Source organism: Lepisma saccharinum, chromosome 7 (assembly GCF_977018435.1).
Source record: "Lepisma saccharinum chromosome 7, izLepSacc3.1, whole genome shotgun sequence".
In the NCBI taxonomy this organism is placed as follows: domain Eukaryota; kingdom Metazoa; phylum Arthropoda; class Insecta; order Zygentoma; family Lepismatidae; genus Lepisma; species Lepisma saccharinum.
This window is the reverse complement of record NC_139235.1, coordinates 92,829,042-92,848,388: the sequence shown is the minus strand read 5'-3', so window position 1 is coordinate 92,848,388 and position 19,347 is coordinate 92,829,042. Positions and strand designations below refer to the sequence as shown.

At 39.0% G+C, this 19,347-nt stretch overlaps 1 protein-coding gene across 14 annotated transcripts in view; it reads right to left on the bottom strand.

The window, feature by feature from the left end:
• The window catches only part of Sarm (sterile alpha and armadillo motif), a 247,392-nt gene that overhangs the window by 23,106 nt on the left and 204,939 nt on the right, over positions 1-19,347 (bottom strand). For all 14 annotated transcript variants that reach the window (XM_083125635.1, XM_083125647.1, XM_083125634.1 and 11 more), the window contains one exon: positions 17,084-17,815. In XM_083125635.1, the coding sequence (XP_082981761.1) occupies positions 17,084-17,815 (732 nt within the window). The remainder of the gene's footprint in view (positions 1-17,083; positions 17,816-19,347) is intronic.

Genomic DNA, 19,347 nt, shown 5'->3' with positions numbered 1-19,347 from the left:
TTGGCTCGGGGCCAAATAGAGTGGTCTCTGGCCAGCTGCGGGATTGGACTGTAACATCCGATTGAGACTTCGTTCCGCTACATCCTGGAGCAACATAAGAAAAAGTACTGCACGCTAGCTGAAAGTCACGAGCTTAGCGTAGCAAGGCAAACTCGGTCTCGACTCTTTTCGGATAATAGGAAGCAGATGATCAATTACGTTAATACATTCTTGATTGATTGAGTTAGTGTTTTAAGTCCACTTTATCCACAGCAATGCTAATCGGAATTGGACCTACTGTTTAAAGCAGGGTTGTTAAAGGTCCAGGAACACAAATTCTAATGGGTTCTATTGGGTTCCGCTGCAGAACCGGATCCTTTGGTCTCGCACAATTTAAATTCAGTCCAAATTAAGTATTGTTACATTGAAAAAAGGTTCCTGGACCGTATTTAAATTGATGCGGGAAAAAGGTTCCTGGACCGAACTGAATTCATTTAAATATGAAAAGGTTATACATTGTCTAGAACTCATTTACGTTTGCTGATTTTCTCTCCCAGTCCGGGATGCGTATTTCACATATGCACATTGAAATAGAGATTGGGGGTGTGGCTTGTAATGGAGACGTTTCTGGTTGGCTGGTCTATTTTTTCTTTATTGAGTACTTTTATGGCGTGCCTAACAATTAACTAAAGGCTTGAACTTGTTGAATGATGTAAACCACTTATATTTTCCTTTTCCATTTATTTTCTACTTTTTATACATTGCTTTGATCTTTTCTACATCTTTCTATTGTAGTTCACTTTCACTAAATCCATACTTATCCTCCAGCGATTTATTTATATTCTTTCACCTTATGCTGCCATCTACTTTTCTTTTTTGAAACTCCTCTTTTCATCTTGTGATATTTCCAGTATGCAATATCTGGTTTGTAACAACTTTTTACAAAACAAATAGCATCGCGCTTATATAGTCGAAATTAAGGTTTTGGCGCTAGTCAAGGTTTTGACAGATTTTTAAAGTAAGAATTAAAAATGTTCCTTGTTTGCATCTGACGAAAAGCGGAAAATGACCCAATATATTAAATAATTGTATAAGAATTTTCATCCAACGCAACATTTTAAAAAATATTGCTTCTTGTATTTCCAATAAGAAAGTCTATTCGCTTTTCGAGTATTGATTACTATCAGATTGCGTTGTATTCTTCCCACTACATGGTCCTGCTTGTAGTCTGTGGTTTACAGAAAGTGTTCGCACAAGTCAATGAAATAAATGCCAGTGTCCTATCCTATATCATTGAGGCAGTCTGCTAGCCAATAGGGAGCATTCATACACAAAATCACGCCCCCAATCTCTATTTCAATGTGCACATGTGAAATACGCGTCCGGGATTGAATTTATTTACAATCACAGACCAGGCTTGACCGATTAAAAGTTGCATTCTAAAAATGTCCGCGAGTACGTTTTACATTGGAATGTCACACTGCGATTGTAGACAACGTAGCGCAGGGAATAAATCAAAACGCCGTTGTTCTCTCGTGGGCCAGATTCAAAAACTCCCTTGTCGAAGAGTTACTGTACATAACGTAATGGACTATATGGCGTCACATTGAGTTCAAACAAACCCGTCACGTGTTGCTCCGGCATCCGATCCAGGAACCGCAGCCAATAGGAGCCGTCGATGAGGTAACATGAAGCTGCTGTGTTCCCAGCAGATATTACAACAGGGAACGGCAGTGCTGCTACAACCAAGTGAAGGAACGCTCGCGAGAGAATGGGGCTATATGGAGAGTGGTAACGTGACTGCGGAGTTTGCGTTTCGCCCATTTCTACCTTGTACCTTAGATTCTCGAGACAGCCAGTACCTGGATTAGTCTTTCATGCTCACAAGTGGATAATTGTTTATCATCAGGTCCGTATTCGATCCAAGTTGCGTATTGTTCATTTCAATACGGAACTTGAACCCTATTTAAACTGATTCGGAAAAAAAGGTTCCTGGACCGTATTTAAATTGATCGGGAAAAATGTTCCTGGACCGAATTGAAAAAGGTTCTTTACGGTCCAAAACCCATTTACGCTTGCTGATTTTCTCTCCTGGACCGGAATTGAATTTATTTAAAATTACTGGACCTTGAGCAACCCTGGTTTAAAGTGGGGTCCGAACAACTTATGCAATAATTAGATACCACTGGTAAATATGTAATCCATGATGTGTTCGGATTTAATTTAACATACTCACACCCCTTCTCTTTCTTCCCTTACAAAGTAAATAAAAATTACTATGACAAACGAAAAGAAAGAGATCAGTGTTATCAACATTTCATGCACAAAATGCACTAAAACTGCTCATATGCACGCTAGCACAATACGCAAAACAAACTAATACAGGAATTGCAAAACATTTTAAATAACTTCTCATGTGAAGAATGCACGATGCTTCATTTTATGATGCAATGATCTCCTTGTCCTGTTGAAGACGCCCCGTGATCATGATTTCATTTGACAATATTTCGTTCATTTAAGAAGGTGGAACAGGTTTGTGCTCCTTTCTATTGCTCTATAGATGTTTTAATGGCGATTTCAATGATATAGACGCGTACACAACAATTTTTTCTGCTAAATCGGTAACTTTGTAAAGAGTAACATTATGGCAGTTTTTCATGAACAACAACAATATCCTTAATCATAATTTATGTAGATTGCTCCGGTATATCGGTAAATAACGCTGACCACAAGCCCCCGTCACGCGCATACATAGCTTGTACCTTGTTTTTCTCAATCTGTCTGAACTGTCGTTGCAATTCCCCACATTTAGAGACTAGTTGCTGAGTTGGCAATACTGGGACAGACACTCCATGTTTACAAACATACGGTTCCTGCTTCACGCTGCTCGAAAAAGCCATGTAAAAATAACGAGGAGGTAAAGAAAGGAAATGTTTATACAGCTCGTCTCGGAAACAAAAATACCTAGGACACGGTTGTGTACCTGTTGTCAATGAAGGTCCGAACTTGAAAACGCCTACGGAGTATGCAACCTTACTGTCACTGACACCGCCCAGTCTACCAGCAATTTGTCGATTACCAGCCTGGGATACGCGGTAACATTTTCATGGGGTTCACGCAAATTCATGTCTGACATAAATTTTATACATCTGTATTTTCACTTGATTCACTCCTATTTACTTTTGGAGGACATAGTTTGATACATCTCTTATACCGAATGAAATTTCGAACGTTCATATAAAGTAAAATAACTTACTCGCTAACAAATGACCCAATATGTTTTGGGATCCTATGGATGAATATGAAAATTAGATTTAATAATAAATTAAAGAAGACTGGCTTCTAAGATACTACATTCCTTAAGCTACGACTGCGTTCTCCCCGAGTTTAACGACACATAACTAGATGATAGTGATTGCTGCCACTACAGTTTTAAGCAATACGATTGGCTGGCGTGTCCGACTGGCTGATGTGACGTCATTAGTGACGCTAGGTTAGGTTAGGTTAGGCTGGGTTGGGTAACATAGAAGAAGAAAGAGTGTTGTGGTACTAATTCCAACCTAACCAGATATTGACTGCAACATGCATTATTTCGATTATATAAATAATTGTCATTATCTTTTGATTAGTGTTATATCTCAGGAACACAACAGCAAGTACAAAGGTGTCTGTTGGTTGACAATACCACAAAGTCATCCATAACAAGATGACAAACAATATAGCTTTCACAACTTCACAACTAAAAAAAACAACTAAAAAACGCTAATATAAGCTTACATCTAGCATGTATTGTTTGCATTTTAATTAGCGTCATTTTCTTCCCCTTTATATTAATCCCAAAAAGAGAGTTCATGTCTGACGGCGTATGAATCTCAAAAACCTTTGACAGTGACTAAGATCCGAGAGTGATAATCAGCGACGTGACCGGCATAGTCTGTTATACTGCACTCTGCCATGGTTGCATCAAATAAAAAGAAAGTAGAAAAACTGTTGCCTTGTGAAATCTATTATTATTATTATCAATTTCAATATTGACGACAAAAATACTTTCACTGGATAGGTAAACAAATAGGCTATATTCCTCACCTCTCTGAAATATGTCGACATTTCTCGTTTGATCCTCCCCCTCTCCCACCACGGGATGCGCCGATAAATCCCCTTGCGGACGGGCCACGGAGCTCCTTTGCCACTCATCGTGCACGAAAACAAAACACGGTCGAGTTGACAGCTTTTTCAAAATGGCGGCAAAATAAAAGATCGGCACAAGAAGGTGCACGCCCCGCTCGCCACTGCTTTGGACCGACTTGGCACTGCGACTGAGGCAGGGAGACCACCAATGTTATATTTACATCGACGATGGCGCCCTTCTGGCTCCCAACTACCATCTGCCGAGCCAAAAAGCCTTCTGGACTACCACTGACACCGTTACGTTCACCGTCTTCGCAATCTTCCTCTGTAAACTGATGATTTATATTTTGTTTCGGTTTCTTTCCAGCTCCTGGTTTTCTTTTCTACGCAATATTTTTTGTCCTTCAATTTACATTTCGCAATGTTTCAATTATATAAATGCAATAATTTTATAAAATACATTTAGATTGTATACATTGTATAATATTGTACTTTTACAACACTAGTCCTGTATAATAAGAACTTAAAGATATAATTTGTTTTGCATGATTTTACATTGGACTAACCATGTTATAGTACTATAGAAAACAGTGCCCAATTGATGTATAATATATTATGTGCGATGTGAACACACTGTACAATGGGATCCATGAGTATTACTGTGCAAATTGTCCATAACTATTTTCATTAATTTTTCTCTTACATCCTGTGTGTTTTAAGCGATGGATTTTTATTTATGCTGGTGCATAAGTTGTCAACAGCTTGTTTTGAGTTTTCTTTTAATTCTTGAAGCTCTTATTGGGTCAAATAAAGTGCACGAACATGGTGATGGACAATTTGCACAGTAATACTCATGGACCCCACTGTATATGCACCAATGCTACTCAGGAGTACTTTCGGTGTAAAAGTTTTCAATAAACTCAATGTATACTATCTTTAAAGCCCACACTTCACCATCGTTCCAAAAATATTGTGGCAATTTCTTTTCACACCTTCCCCATGAAGTTGACGAGACTTCAAAACAACAGGTATTATTTTTCCTCGCTGGGAAATATCTTGCATTTCCTCTTCTTTAAATTTTATGCGAAATAATTTCAAATAAACTATAGTTGTGCTTAGAAAATTTCCTTAGAATTCAAATACGAGACACCAATTTAACTCTCTATCTCAGACCTTCTTTACAATGCTTTTTGATTGATTGATTTGGTTTATTTTACTTCGCCTTTCTGCCACTTCTTGGCTAATCGCGAAGACGAGGATGAGTGATCATATGGTGAATTTAATGAAAGAACACTCGCAAAGAATACAATGCCCATTACGGGATTCGAACCCAGAACCCCTGGCTTCGTAGCGCGCTATGCTAAACACCCCGCCGCGGCAACAAAACAATATATAAATACATACATTCACAGCAAGAAGTAAAATATGGCCACTGATCATCTGTAAAAAGTCAAGGTGAAGCGTCAAAGATGAGATGAAAATTACTAGGAAAAGGACGAGGAGATTCTTCACAATCGAAGATGGAGTTTGTTAACATGAATAGCCTCTAATAAAAAAATAAATAAAAAAAAGGTTCAAGGTTGCAGGTGTTTCTCTTTTAATTGATGTGCATTTTAGCTCACCATCATGACTAATAAAAAAGTCCAGGATAATGCCTTTGGATTGCACGGAACGAGACCTTGGTGCCTGCCAACTCCTCCCAACGCGGCGCTAACGTAATCTTTCTGGCAACACTGTTGGAAACAATTCACGTGACCTACCCAGCTACATTCCTTTGCCCTGTGTCGAGAAGAACCGATACTGCACACACTGGAAGGAAAAATAAATGAAAAGAAAACTGGCCGGGTGACCTTTGGAGTGAAAAATTACAACGAACCGAGGATTAGACAAAGATAAGGCGTTCCTCGGCGAAGAAGCAGTTCGTTCGACATGTTCTCGATCCATGATAAATTTACGTGAACGACAAAGAATGTGTAACAGGCTAAAAGAGGTGTCCTCTTCGATGTAGTCGGCGAAAGGAAATGTTTTACTGCAGCAAGGGCTGCGATCATATTAATCAACTACCGAAAGCATGTCAAAAACATTCACTGTCGGCTTTTTAGCAACATACACGTACATTTAAGCCAGTCTATCAACCTACGATGTTATAGATATTTCTGAAACTTTGCCTACGATATCTAAAGAGTGCCGGTCTCAATTAGCCAACACAAGTGACCTTGAAGATAAATAGGATAACAGGGATCATTGTTCTACATTGTCACCTACGTATAACTAAATAAGATAAAACCGTGACAAATTATCTTAAGTAAATAAAGTGGACTTCACATAGAAGGTAAAGTGAATGTCATTCTTTATCCTAAGTGCACAATGACTAACGCCTACACGAATCGGCAACCACCACAACACTATTGAATGGGAAGTTGCATTTTCATTAGGAGCAGGCATGCGCGAAAACTAGTCCACGAAGGTCGTAATACTGTTTTTTTTTTCTTAACCGATGTACGTACAGACATGTTATTTATCGACTTATTAAAGGATATTGCAATTTTTCAATCCATTCTCTAAACGAGTATTAAAAAGATTTGTTCATATCGTCATTTTCGTTAACGAAAAAAACAAAAAGGTTTCGTTTCGAGTTCTAGTCTGGTTCAAGAGGGTATTCCCATGTATTTGTTCTTTCAAATATTCACCATTTAACATAAATTGCAATACAAGTACTTGCCATACACAGAATTAGCTTAGTTTTGAATATATTTTGTTCGGTTTATTTGGAAATATAATACGAATATCAAGTATAAAGGCAAGCAAATCACTTGAAAGCACACGCATATTAAAAAGTAAACAAACAGAAAGCCACTGTGGAGAAAAATAAAGAAATAAAACACCCAAAGAGAAAATCACGCTCACATAGGTAAACTATAACAAAACGAATCGTAATTGTTTTTCGTCCTCCCAGTTGACAAATTAAGTTTTAAACGTGTAATGGGGTCCTGCTTCGTTCAGAGAGAAGAGGAAACTCCACATGGAAACAGAACTAAGGCGCAGAAAAGGCTTGAAATGAAGTGCGACATCGTCAACGGAAGAACATAAGCGAGAGGGTTTCATTCCAAAGGAGGTAAGAAAATTTAACTGGGCAAAGGGAACACCTCAATTACAGGGGACAAGTGAAGCAGGTAAAAACCTTTTCTTACTTGCAGACGGTTTCATACTACTGCCTAACTTCGTAAAGACGTCAGCTCCTTGCCTTGCAACTTTACGAACTCGATTTATTAGTTTGATAATCCATTTCTGCTATCGATTTCTGAGTTGGATGTTTGAATTACCCACAAACAGGACCAATCACGCGACAAATATTTATATCGTTTATATCAGGTGGGATACATCCCACAACGAGCTACGATAACTAATAACATCTATAGGAGGCATCATATTCCAAGTCTGTAAGGGGCATAAGTTAAGAGTAATGTGGAAAAGTGTAAAAAAAAAAAAAAAGAATCCATTTTAATGCCAATATATTTACATAGAAAACGAGTAATTCTAAGAGGGGGGGATAACCTGAAATTAATAAGTAATCTACTCAGAATACAAACGAGAAATTTATAACTATATGCCTACAAAGAGGTGCAACAGTAAATGCAACAGAAGAAAATGATTACAATTGCTTTCTCATTTTTACTAAGTAAACACAAGTTAATTTGTGGTTTATTAAAAAAAAATCAGCAAAACAAACCAAAATGAACGAAACTTGATCGAAACATGCGAATGCTTTGCATCCAATTGGTTTTGCAATATATCTCAACACCGTGAATAAGAAGGAAGCAGTACATACGCTGTAATCTTTCAGTTTGGAACTAAATTTCGCCTTGGAATCCATCGTAGTACTGCACCACCTGGCGGTGAGCCTGAAAAGTCGAAGACCCATTTCCGTGGCGCTAAGGGTCAGCTTGTATTTTTAATAACACTAGTGCACATCTTCACGTCCATTCCCCACACACCACAGATCACAATTCGCTTGTTACTTCCAACATGCGATATATCCATATTTAATCAGAACTCTCACAAAAAAATATAAAATAACTGGAATTCCAACCTTCAAATAATCAGTTCGAAGAAAACCATATATAGCCTATAATGTTTCTAACAGGAGTTGAAGCTAGTTTTTCACACACTCAACGCACTCCGAAAATGTTTCTGGACACACCCTTTCACAAACGGATCATTTAATGCAAAGGCACGCTATCATTTTGATCTATTCTGTGTTGGGGACTTGCTCTAGACTGCCCGGAGACACTTCGGAACTCTTCTACCGCAGCTCGATCGAAGTCGGCTGTGACGTCACATTTCAGAAGACCTGCCCGAAGGGAAAAATCGGACATGCAAGTTCATTACGATTTCGACACAGGCGATTCTTAGAAAAATGTAAGCGAATTCTAGGAAAGATACTGTGAATCGAGCAATCGAAGTATAACGGCCAGCAAAAATTAAGACTGTTTACTATTTCCTCACAGAGATCAATTGGGCGTGGCATTACACTATAACCCTAGTTTGTATTTACAATTAATACATTGTATATATTGTAATAGTGTCTGTATGCAACTGCGCTTGTTCTTTTAAGTCCACTTTATTTACAGATAGGCTACTCTGGGCTGGAAGTACAGTTTCAAGTGGGATTTTGATTTCATCCAACGTATCAGGATAATTACATCAAAAAGGCTTATAAAGATTGGATGTATTTGTAGCATACTTAAATAAAAATAATTAGAGACTCCTGAATATACTTAAGTGAAGGGTTTGGTAGAAACCCTCCATCATAATATGAATTGCATTTTAGAGTCAAAGAAAGGCTGTGTTGACAAGAGAATAAACAGCATATCTTCGGGTTTGGGTGACAGAACTAGTTTTACTTAATCAAGGACGTGCCGAAAGGAGAGTTTCTTGGGTGTTCAATCCCCTCGAAATAGAAGAACTAAAACGTAAAATGAGCTTTGTTTATATCTTTCAGATTCGCAGTATTTATACAAATCAAAAACTCATTTTATTACTCATCCCGTAGCATTGAATCGAGTACAATATACAATTTATGAAAATGATGACTCAAAAGCCCTTTCCGATTTCTTTCCTTTCAGCCCCGTTTGTGAGCATAGGGTTAGTTACACCACTTGGTTCCAAGTTTTCAGGTTTAGCTTACTCAACTCATCAGTCAACCAACACCATTACAGAAACTTGCAAATGTCAGTAACCCCCTTCACTCAAAAACAGTCTTCATATAGCAGCACTCCTGTCTTCCCTTCACTCAAAAACAGTCTTCATATAGCAGCACTCCTGTCTTATCTTCAATGAAAGAGGAATGGGAAGAACTCTTTGGCAAGAGGTGATATAAAACTTTTCAAGAACTGACCCTTGCTTCTTCAGCTGTCACGTTTAATATGCGAAGAAAAATAGCCACTTCGGACGAGGCAAGCCAGCTCTCACCTTAGAAACGATCAAGTTCTTTGACGTCAGCGGCCCCATTCCCCAAACATAACCGCTCCAGCACTCCCCCAATTTCGTGACGCTGTTCTGTAACGACATCCAAGTGCGTTTCCAAAATTAAACTCGGCTGCAAAGCATCGATTTTCTTTTTTTATTCCTCTTACAGAGTCAAAGCAGGCGCGCCACCATTAGCGATATGCACCGAAACGGGAACAGAGACTAGCTTCTACTAACATATTTAAGTTCTCTTTTGGTATTTTATTGCATTTCATATTATTTAATCCCTTCTATGGGATAGCTGAAATAACGAACACATACTGGCCAGGATTTGAACCATGAACATTTAGGGATGTAAATCGTGCACACGTTTTCCAACACAGACGAAGCACCATCTTTCTGTTCGAGGTTTTGAACAAATTAAATGTAGAGGAAAGTTTTATCCTTTAGGAACGTTTCATTTGACAATGCTAACATCTAGTCTTATTATGTCGAGGACTTATAGACAGAGTTACAAAGTCGTTCCACGTGGAGATTGAAGAAAACATTAATGTCTGAAAAAAATTAACATGCATATCTCTCTCCGGCGTTTGTAGGTTCTCTACATAGTACAAATCAATTTAGATTATTTACGTTGCCACAATCCACTGATAGACACGATATGCTGCTACACTATTTCAGTTTTGCTGCATAGTGCCCAAAATTGACTGTAGGGTCCATATGATAAAGAAATGTTTGTTTCTCGAAGCTTAACCCCTTCACATTTGCTGCGACGCTCTGACTGAACTAAATAGTCATCTTTAAGAGAAACGCACAGTAACAGAAGCTAATGAAATGAAAGCAATGTAGTCTACAGTTTAACTAATTCTATCTTCAAACTACAGCAGTAGCATAGTAAGTATAGAAGCTGATCACGATAAGTTCAAATATTTCCTATCAAATGATCTATGCATTAAGCGATCCACACATTTGAAGACTATAAAGCAAATAACATACCTCTATCCGCATTTTCAACAAGCTCCCTTGCACAAACCCGAACCAACTGAACACTTCTGACAACTAAACTCCAACATGCCTCGAGAGCCGACTATAATCTTCGACTCTGACTAAGTCACCGAGAATAGCTAACAGGCAATGTCAAAGCAAAAATCGACCATCCTTCCCAGTAAATAACCCCCTCCCTTCCCGCCGTTGGACATGAGTCTGAAAAAAAAAAGTGTTTAGGAATGGGCTCGCTTGAAGTGTGTGTGACTCAACGTTCCCGCTAAGCCACACCAGGTTTTTCTGTTGAGTCAACGCAAACGTTTTTTTCGGAGTATCCTAAATCTAAATTTAAGTTGGCGCAAGCCATTCGACGAGTTTTCTTCGTTCGCTGCAGATTTCGAGCCAACATCGATTCCTCACAGATAGTTATTTCGTGGAAGTGTTAAAAAATTACGAGAAGATTAAAACAAAAAAAGACGAGGAGCTGCTACTACTGCCATCTGCTGTTAAGGTTCAAATTCGCTTTTGCAAGTCGAGTTTTATTTGCTCTGGTCATTACCTATAGGGAAAAGAGCGAGAAGGTAGACTGACGTGACAAATCAACACTGGAAGGGAATTAGTAATATCGCGATAATCACGTTAGCCCGCGATTTACGAGATATGCACGACATGCGCGTGTACGCATATGGCAAAACTAAACACTCGTAGAGCTGTATATGGATGTCTTCATTATACCCCAACTCCACTGTTAAGATTCTTAACAATGCCTCAAGCAAGAGAATGGTGAGTTTGAATGTCACGTTTATTTCCTTGGTATTTATTTATTTACTTCGGTCTAATGACTTTCTTTTCGGGGAATATCCTTCTTTACGTTCCAAGCTCTGCATGTAACCAGAATGATTGTGCCACTTGTGTTTTTTAATTCCGCCGCTCAAGGCCATTATAATGTAATCGACCTAGGAAGGCCATAGAAATCAATCACACAGAAAGGAACGTTTGCACGATTTACTGCAAGATTAATGAAAATAATTGGCCTCAGCACTGGAAGACATTACAAAAAGGGGAACGGCTTTTCGTGAGTGGCTACAATTACATTTAGTACTCCAAATTATTTCTGCTGTTCTAGCAATAAATCTTAATTGACGATAGAAATGCATTGACTAAACATAAATCATAGCATATTTAACACAGCGATTTAAACTGTAAGATGACACTAACTTAGCAAGAATAATTGTCATGTAGCAAGTCAAATTTATATGCAACTTTAGTCCCAAAAGTCTTGTAAAAAAATAAACACTGAAACGCATTAATTGGGAAACACGTTACGAGTTCACTCGACAAAATGTTTCTGGGCGTATAATTTTGTGAACGTCTGCATGGGCACCTACCGGAACTGCACGAGTGCACGTAAGCGTTACATTTTGCGGTGTACTTGAATAATACCTACCATGAACAACTTCTTCATGATATACACGGCTATAAAAAGAAACATTATTTACAATAATCTGTAAATGGCGTTTGTTAATTGTACTCTCAAGGTTATCAAGCACACATTTTTTAAAGCTATCGAGGTGTTCTTGATTATTTCCTTGCTGCACTTTATAAGAGGGATTTTATGCCTATTATGAAGCTACAAATTACATTTTTAACGTGTGGCCTTTTTATAATCTCGCGTGTTAAGTAAACAGAAAATTCTCGACTTGAACTTTGTTTTCGATTATTAGACCAATGTTTGGCATATTTGAATGCAGTCTTTCTTCAACTTATAACTTTTCACCGGGACATTCCCGTTTATGATAAAATGTCCCGCTTTAAAAGTGTACTTCCTTAAAAATGTATTAGTGACGGATTTTATTCCGTTTATTTATAGACTATGTTGGTCAATCCATAAAACATTGTGCACTTCATTACTACTTCTTCCATACAAAACGTACAACACCGTGGAGCCAATTATCGTCCCTTGCTCCGATAGGACGAATAGCCACATCCCTTCTTACACACTGATAAATTCGTTGCATACAAACTAACGTGAGGTGGTTGCTAGCGTTTGTAGAACTACGTAATGTTTATGGTTTAAAATGAAATTTATTTGAGTTAATATGTGTACTTTACACCGGTTCATATACTGTGTATTCATATATAATATATAATAGATACATTTTTGGTTTTCTTAATTTTTAAAATATCCTGTTTTTTCTTAAAAAATGTCAAATAAAAATTAGGAAAATATCCCGTTTTTTATTATTATTATTAGAAGCCTAACCAAGACTCGTCATCCCTGGAAAAGAAAACTGCATCTCCTCCTCTTTGTACAACAGTAAACAACCTTAGAATGTGCAGTTTAAACAAGTATTTACACCGCAGCAAACTTCACACGAAGCTTCAAGTACTTGGAAAATGGTGTAACGTAAGAAAGGAAAAGTCATACCTGCAATAAAAAGGGAGGAGGAACTATTATCAGCGAACATATCTGCATATTTTCGGTCGCTTACGTCACCACAAACAAAACTCGATCGAAAAATAAAGCGACGCGTGTATATAAAAAAAAAGAACATGGAATTTTGGCACCTTCCCAACAAAGCGAACCAAAGCGAATGTTCTGCAACGTTTAACTGCAAGACGTCATTACGTTTGGATTCTGTCACTGCTATTCTGCTTCCTTTTGGTTAGTTTTTGGGTGCACAGGGAACCAAGGTTGCGCGAAGACAGAGAGCTATTTCGGAAACGCCGAGAAAGCCAAACGACACGACGACCCCATTTTTCTTTCCAAGTGCAGCGACTTTTTTTCTTCCTTCCTCGGAGCCTCCATATTAGAGCCCTTCAAAATCTCCTTTGAGATAATGGTTGCGCAAACTTGATGGTGTTTGCAAAGCAAATATCAGGTTGAGGATGGAGGGAAAGGGGGGGGGGGGACGAAACCAATCCCCTGTGCACGCAAAACTAATCGAAGACCGAGATTGATTTCCCACTACAAGTCTCTCCCGCCTACCACACCGGCGCAAATATTCATGACCCAATTCCATGGAGATCTGGCAACACTTATATAGTATTTAGGATTAGCGTAGGAATATTACAGAACGGTGTACATAAGTGATAATATTTTGTTTGAAATCTCAACAGATCTCTTCTATGTTGTATTTATGGAAAACTTTATAAAAAAGTTATGGTCTTATTTACGGTCTTCATTAATAAGTAGCACAAAATTATGAAAATTTTCATATTTATTACCAACAAGCGCCGCCATATTCACAGCACTTCAAGAATAGTGTGATATATAGCATCTTTTTTTAGCTTGCTTTCCAAATATATTTATTTCTGGTAATGTATTGGTTAAGTTACTGTCTCACAATTAAGGGGTTCACCGGTAGTTTGGCATTGTATTCGAACTTGGGTGCTACGATTGTACCAATTTCGTAAACTCCTTGAATCTAATTTTCACGTCTATTTATCTTTTTCTACAATTCCAATTTGGTACCATTGCCCGTGTGAAGATATTCCTAGGTACATGACGGGTGCATACGAGCGAGTCAATTAAAGGCAAGTTAACTATCATTGGTTGACGAAATGATCCCACTTTGAAGGTGCATGAGGAAAACGCATCAAACTGAAACTCAATTCTTCACAAAACTAAACACTCTTACTTTAATACAAGCCAAATAGCATTACAACGTATAATAAAACCCTCGTTTTCAGAGTTGTTCAAGCTATTCGCTTGGCGGCGCTGGTAGCATTTATATTGGACTTTCTGATGAAAATAACGCCAAAATGACAGCAAATTGGGGCATTGCCTACCGTGCAAAGAATAAACATTGCGATGGATATAATAATGTCAAAAGAACGTACCATACACAACCTTTCACTAGAGTTATGTTTCAAGATAGTACTGTATTTTTTGAGCAATGTATATTCGTTTCACGAATCACGTGTATGTGAATTTATACTGCGTTACTGCTTAAATTGGGATTGTATTTAAAAACAAATGATTCCCCGGCAACGTGTTGGCTAATGCTGACGGCTTGTAATCAAGGGGACCAGGATTCGATTCGTTCATTAGAATTTTGTTATGTAAATGACAAAAGCGGACAATAATGACGAAAATTTACTTACACAAACTCTTCCTTTACAAGTGTGACGTGACAAATTCCCTATCACTCCCCCACCCCAAAAAAAAAATGAATGACATGGACGATATTCACATCATTTCAAGTTTCCGCCCTTCATTCATATTAGTTCTTTTCCGCCAACGATTTACCTTTTTTGGAAACAGACAGCAGTCTTTGTTTAAAAAGAAATCACTGACTCATGCTTCAACTGTCGTTAGAAGTCGCTCGGCCGGCAACATATTACCAGGAAAACCCAGATACACAAACACCTCCTCAGTCCTCACATACAGGGGGGTGTTGACTTTCTATGTAATCAGTTTACCTTTGGCTACAGCTTCCTAAACAAACTATGAGGAATACAAGTCATAAATGAAAGGACGGCGTTACGCACATTGCTATCTTCTGGAAAACGTGACACCAGTGATAATTTATTCGGTAAATGCGAAGGGGCTAAATGGAAAATCTGAAAACCGGAGAAGAAATAATATGGACAGTGAAAATGTGTTACCTACAACGTCTGGTTTGGAGCAATGTTTTGAGGGTTTAGATGCGTGGTCGTTGTACTTAAACAACTGTGAACGAATTAGTGGACAAGTGTACAGAAATAAGTTCATTCACGCCATTTCTAAGGGTTTAAGGCACCATAAAATAGCAAAAACCACAGGGCTAGCAAAATGGAGGGATATTGCAAGCGCTATATGGGTGGGAAATAGTTGCAGATTCGGAGAATGCAAGTGAAAACACATTCTTGAAACACTTCAATCATAACCTAGACGTCAGATTTTAGGTTTTTAACCTATTTTTTTCCATTACAGGTATGTAAGAAATAGTACGTTATGTCAGAGTTTCGTTAAAAAAATGCAACAACTGATGAGGTTTTATAGGTGTCCCATTTTCATTGCCGGAGACTACATGTAACCGATCTTGACGCACCCCTTATAAAAGTTGACCCGCCCTCGCTGGGGAAAAAAGGGCGGCAAGAGACGTTAACGTCTTTTCTAGCGAACGGTTGATGTGCGTTGCAGAGAGGACAGTCCGAGTCAAGCATTGATACGGTTAGGATCCGTGATCCGTGTTACGTTGGTTATTGGTTTCGCGGGCTGTGAAAAACTGTAATTGAACTAACGGTCATGATCTCTGCCGGAAAGAGAGATAGTGTCTAAAGAATAAACTGTGAGTGAACTATCGGCCTGTGCAGTATCTCTACCAGAACCTGAGAAAAGGTTACTAAAGAAGAGAGGCTACATGTTTATTATGAACCAACGAAAGGAGGATTAGAAGATTGAAGACGTCCAACTCGGTATCAGCAAGATTTGTGCTTTGTCCCCAACTCCCCCTAAGTGTTCAACGTTAGTGTTTTTCAGCGTGTTTATCGCCAAGTGAATTGAACACCTAAGTAGTTACATCGAAGACGTAAGTACTCTGTGAAATAAACTCTAAGAACCAAGTTTGGTCTAATATCTCAACAAATTCACACCGGAAGCTGACTAATCTGTGTATTCCGGAATCGTTTTAAAACCACAGACGCCAGGTGCCTGGGCCTTTAATAAATATTAATCCTGTATTTTGTGGTGTATGAATACTTAGATTCTTAAATATAAAAATTCACTGCTGGTCTCCTTTTGTGTGGTTGACGTTGTTCGACGGCAGAATATAAATTGCTCTAATAAAAGCAAAACCAAAGAAAAAACGTTATATACACCTAATCAGCATTTTTCAGGAATTTTTAACTATTTTAAGTTTTTTTAACCTACTTCAGGATTTTTCGAGCTTAAGATCTTTAGTACCTATTTTAGGATTTTTAGAACCTATTTGAGGGTTTTTCGAACCTATTTTAGAATTTTTCGAGCCTATTTTAGCAACCTAAAAGCACACTTTTTAGAATCTAAAAATTCGAGGTCACTACACTACACTACAAGTAAATAAATATCTGAAAACACTTTAAGAGCTACACGGATGGAAACACTGTAGTTACATTGGTTTCAGCGTCCGATGATTCACCGAGTGTCATGGAATTTTACATTAACTCCTTGAATTTTGAAACAGAGCATTGTAATCAGCAGGTCCCGGGCATGATTTCGGGTGGGTATATTTGAGTGGTTTTAAAACCCATAAAGTGGTTGAAGCACATTTAACGAATGTTACTTATTGAACATCGCGTTTGTAATATCCAAAGAGTGTTGTGGGGTTACTCAATCGTCGATCTGTCTCCCACGTAGCACACACACTGGATTCGTACGCTTTTTAGTAGTAGACCTGGCAGCCAGTACAGAAAATATGAGAGAACTACAGGACGGCGGATATGACTGCAGTGTTGCCAACTCATACACATTCAGTGTTTCCAACCCAGCTCATCCTAGTGTTTCCAACTGAATATACGAAAAAATATTGGTCAAGGTGAGTTAAATGTGGTTACTCACCTGCTTCATTGTCGCCGCCTTCTCCGCCGTGACGCCGTCAATTTCCAGCCGCGCCCTCATCGCCGCCGCGGCGGACTTCTCCTCGTACGTCATCTCCCCTGCCTGCACCCTCTTCATTTCGGCGGAATTCGCCGTCGCCTGCTCGGAACTGAAGGAGTCGGTCACGACCTTCGTCTTGCTCGCGGAAGTCACTCGCTTCTGCTCGAACTTCATCTCCGAGGCGTTGGCGACGGCCGCGCTGGACGAGTTGGCGACGGCCAGGTTCGGACTCGTCGCGAGCGCCATGCTGTTCACCAGGTTCGGACTCGTGAGCGCGGACGTGGGGACCGGAGGAGTTTCCGGGTCCGGAAACGTGACCAGCGGCTCCGGCATGTCCTCCTCTCCCATCTCGAGGTTTTCCATAGAGTTCCGGAGGAAGTTGTTGGTCGCGTTCGCCGCGGACACCGCCATGTTGGTGGATGACGTCACGGCGAGGTTCGACGACGCGCTCGACGCCGCCGACACGCTCCGGCTGAAGTTTCGCGACGTCTCGCTTTGCGTCGTCATCATCTGCGCCGCCGAGCTCTTCATCTCCGAAAGGTTCTTCATCTCCGAAATGCTCGACTTCAGCTCGGACAGATCAGACTTCATCTTCGAAGAAGACGATGATGATGAAGACTTCATCTCGCTGGAAGTCATGTGGTGCATCAACTGGGATCTCTTCGCGACTCGCGACGATGAGCTAGAAAGCATCTGAAAAGAAGAAGGAAAGCGATTAGCATGTTAATGAAGACGAAAAACAAGGTTGAATACATACAGGTGCGTCCAAGCAACTTTGAGCAGCACTTTGGGTATAGCTTTCATATTACCAATCGACAAGAAAGTGAATTTCTGGAATATACCGGTTTTGTTTATGGCCTTTCACGGTATAACTGTCGTAATACTATTAAAATAATAAACAATACTGTTTACGGGCAAAAAGTAACAATATAAAACTAGTTCTTCAATCGAGGAAGAATAAATGAAGCATGTCATGATTTAATTTCAAAATGTCAAATTCTCTGCTCATTTTTAACATCGTAGCTGCAACCTGATAATCCGAAATAGCGGAAACCAACCAGAAGTTAAATCAAACGTTCACAAAAGTAAACTGTGCAATGGCAAACATGTTATGAATATACAAGACGGCCCCAAAAAAGAGGTAACCGAAATACTGATTACTTAATAATTTCGGTTACTTTTCTCTGGGCCACCCTGTACACATTTTTGAAAAATCCAGATGCAAATTCCGGCCGAACATTTCCTCCTGGATTTCTACAAGTCTACGCACGTGGTGCGTAGTGTTGCAATGTGGCCATATCATTATAGGGGAAAAAAGACACCTCCTGCGTGTATTACGTCAAAGTACAAAACTCGTTGCCTTACTTCGATTGCGTCATCAATGACGACAATAACGTCAAGTCATTTGGGAAATAATTGTGAAAGTACAACCAAAAGCCTAGAGATGTGTAATTTCAGAATCAAAAAACTTCCCGCCATAAATCACTAACACATATTGTACCTAGGTATAGTAATGCAGATAAATGCACCGAAATTTCAAGGCATATACAATATCATAGACTGGTTGCGAAACATTATTACATCTTTTGTGTGCAATAAGATAAAGATTCTAATCGGATGTTACAATTTTTTATATTCGTATTTTAATGACTTGTCATAACAGACAGATATATTTGTCAGTTTGTCATATTTTTATACCGTGATCAAGTTAATTACAACGTTGAAGGATTTCGCAGTGTACTGTGAATGTTATAGGATGAAATGGATGTTTCAAGAGTGAAAAACATGCGATTAAATTATTACATGAAAGGGATGTTTGTTCATTTACTCGTTCAATTGTTTTCCTCCTATGGTCCTAATCAAGCTAGACAGTAATAACAAAACACATTTCCTACCCATTTCTCACGAAATAATAGCGGTAGGAAGATACAATTTTGCACAAAGTAGTTGCAACCGAATGCTAGCGATACGGATGCATGGTGAACGGATAGCATGGGCGATAGAACAACACACACACATCCATGCCTTTGTAGGATTCGAATCTCCGACCTTTGAATTCCTGGCGCGTTACGAAAGGCACTTCACCACATGGATGGATATTCGGCATCTAAATTACCCTAAATGACGCCGTCCTACAAAGTATTAAAGGGGTGTTTGAAGAATGTGGATAAATCACTTAACTGACAATCGTTTTCTTACTCAAGATGTTTACTCAGGTAACGCAA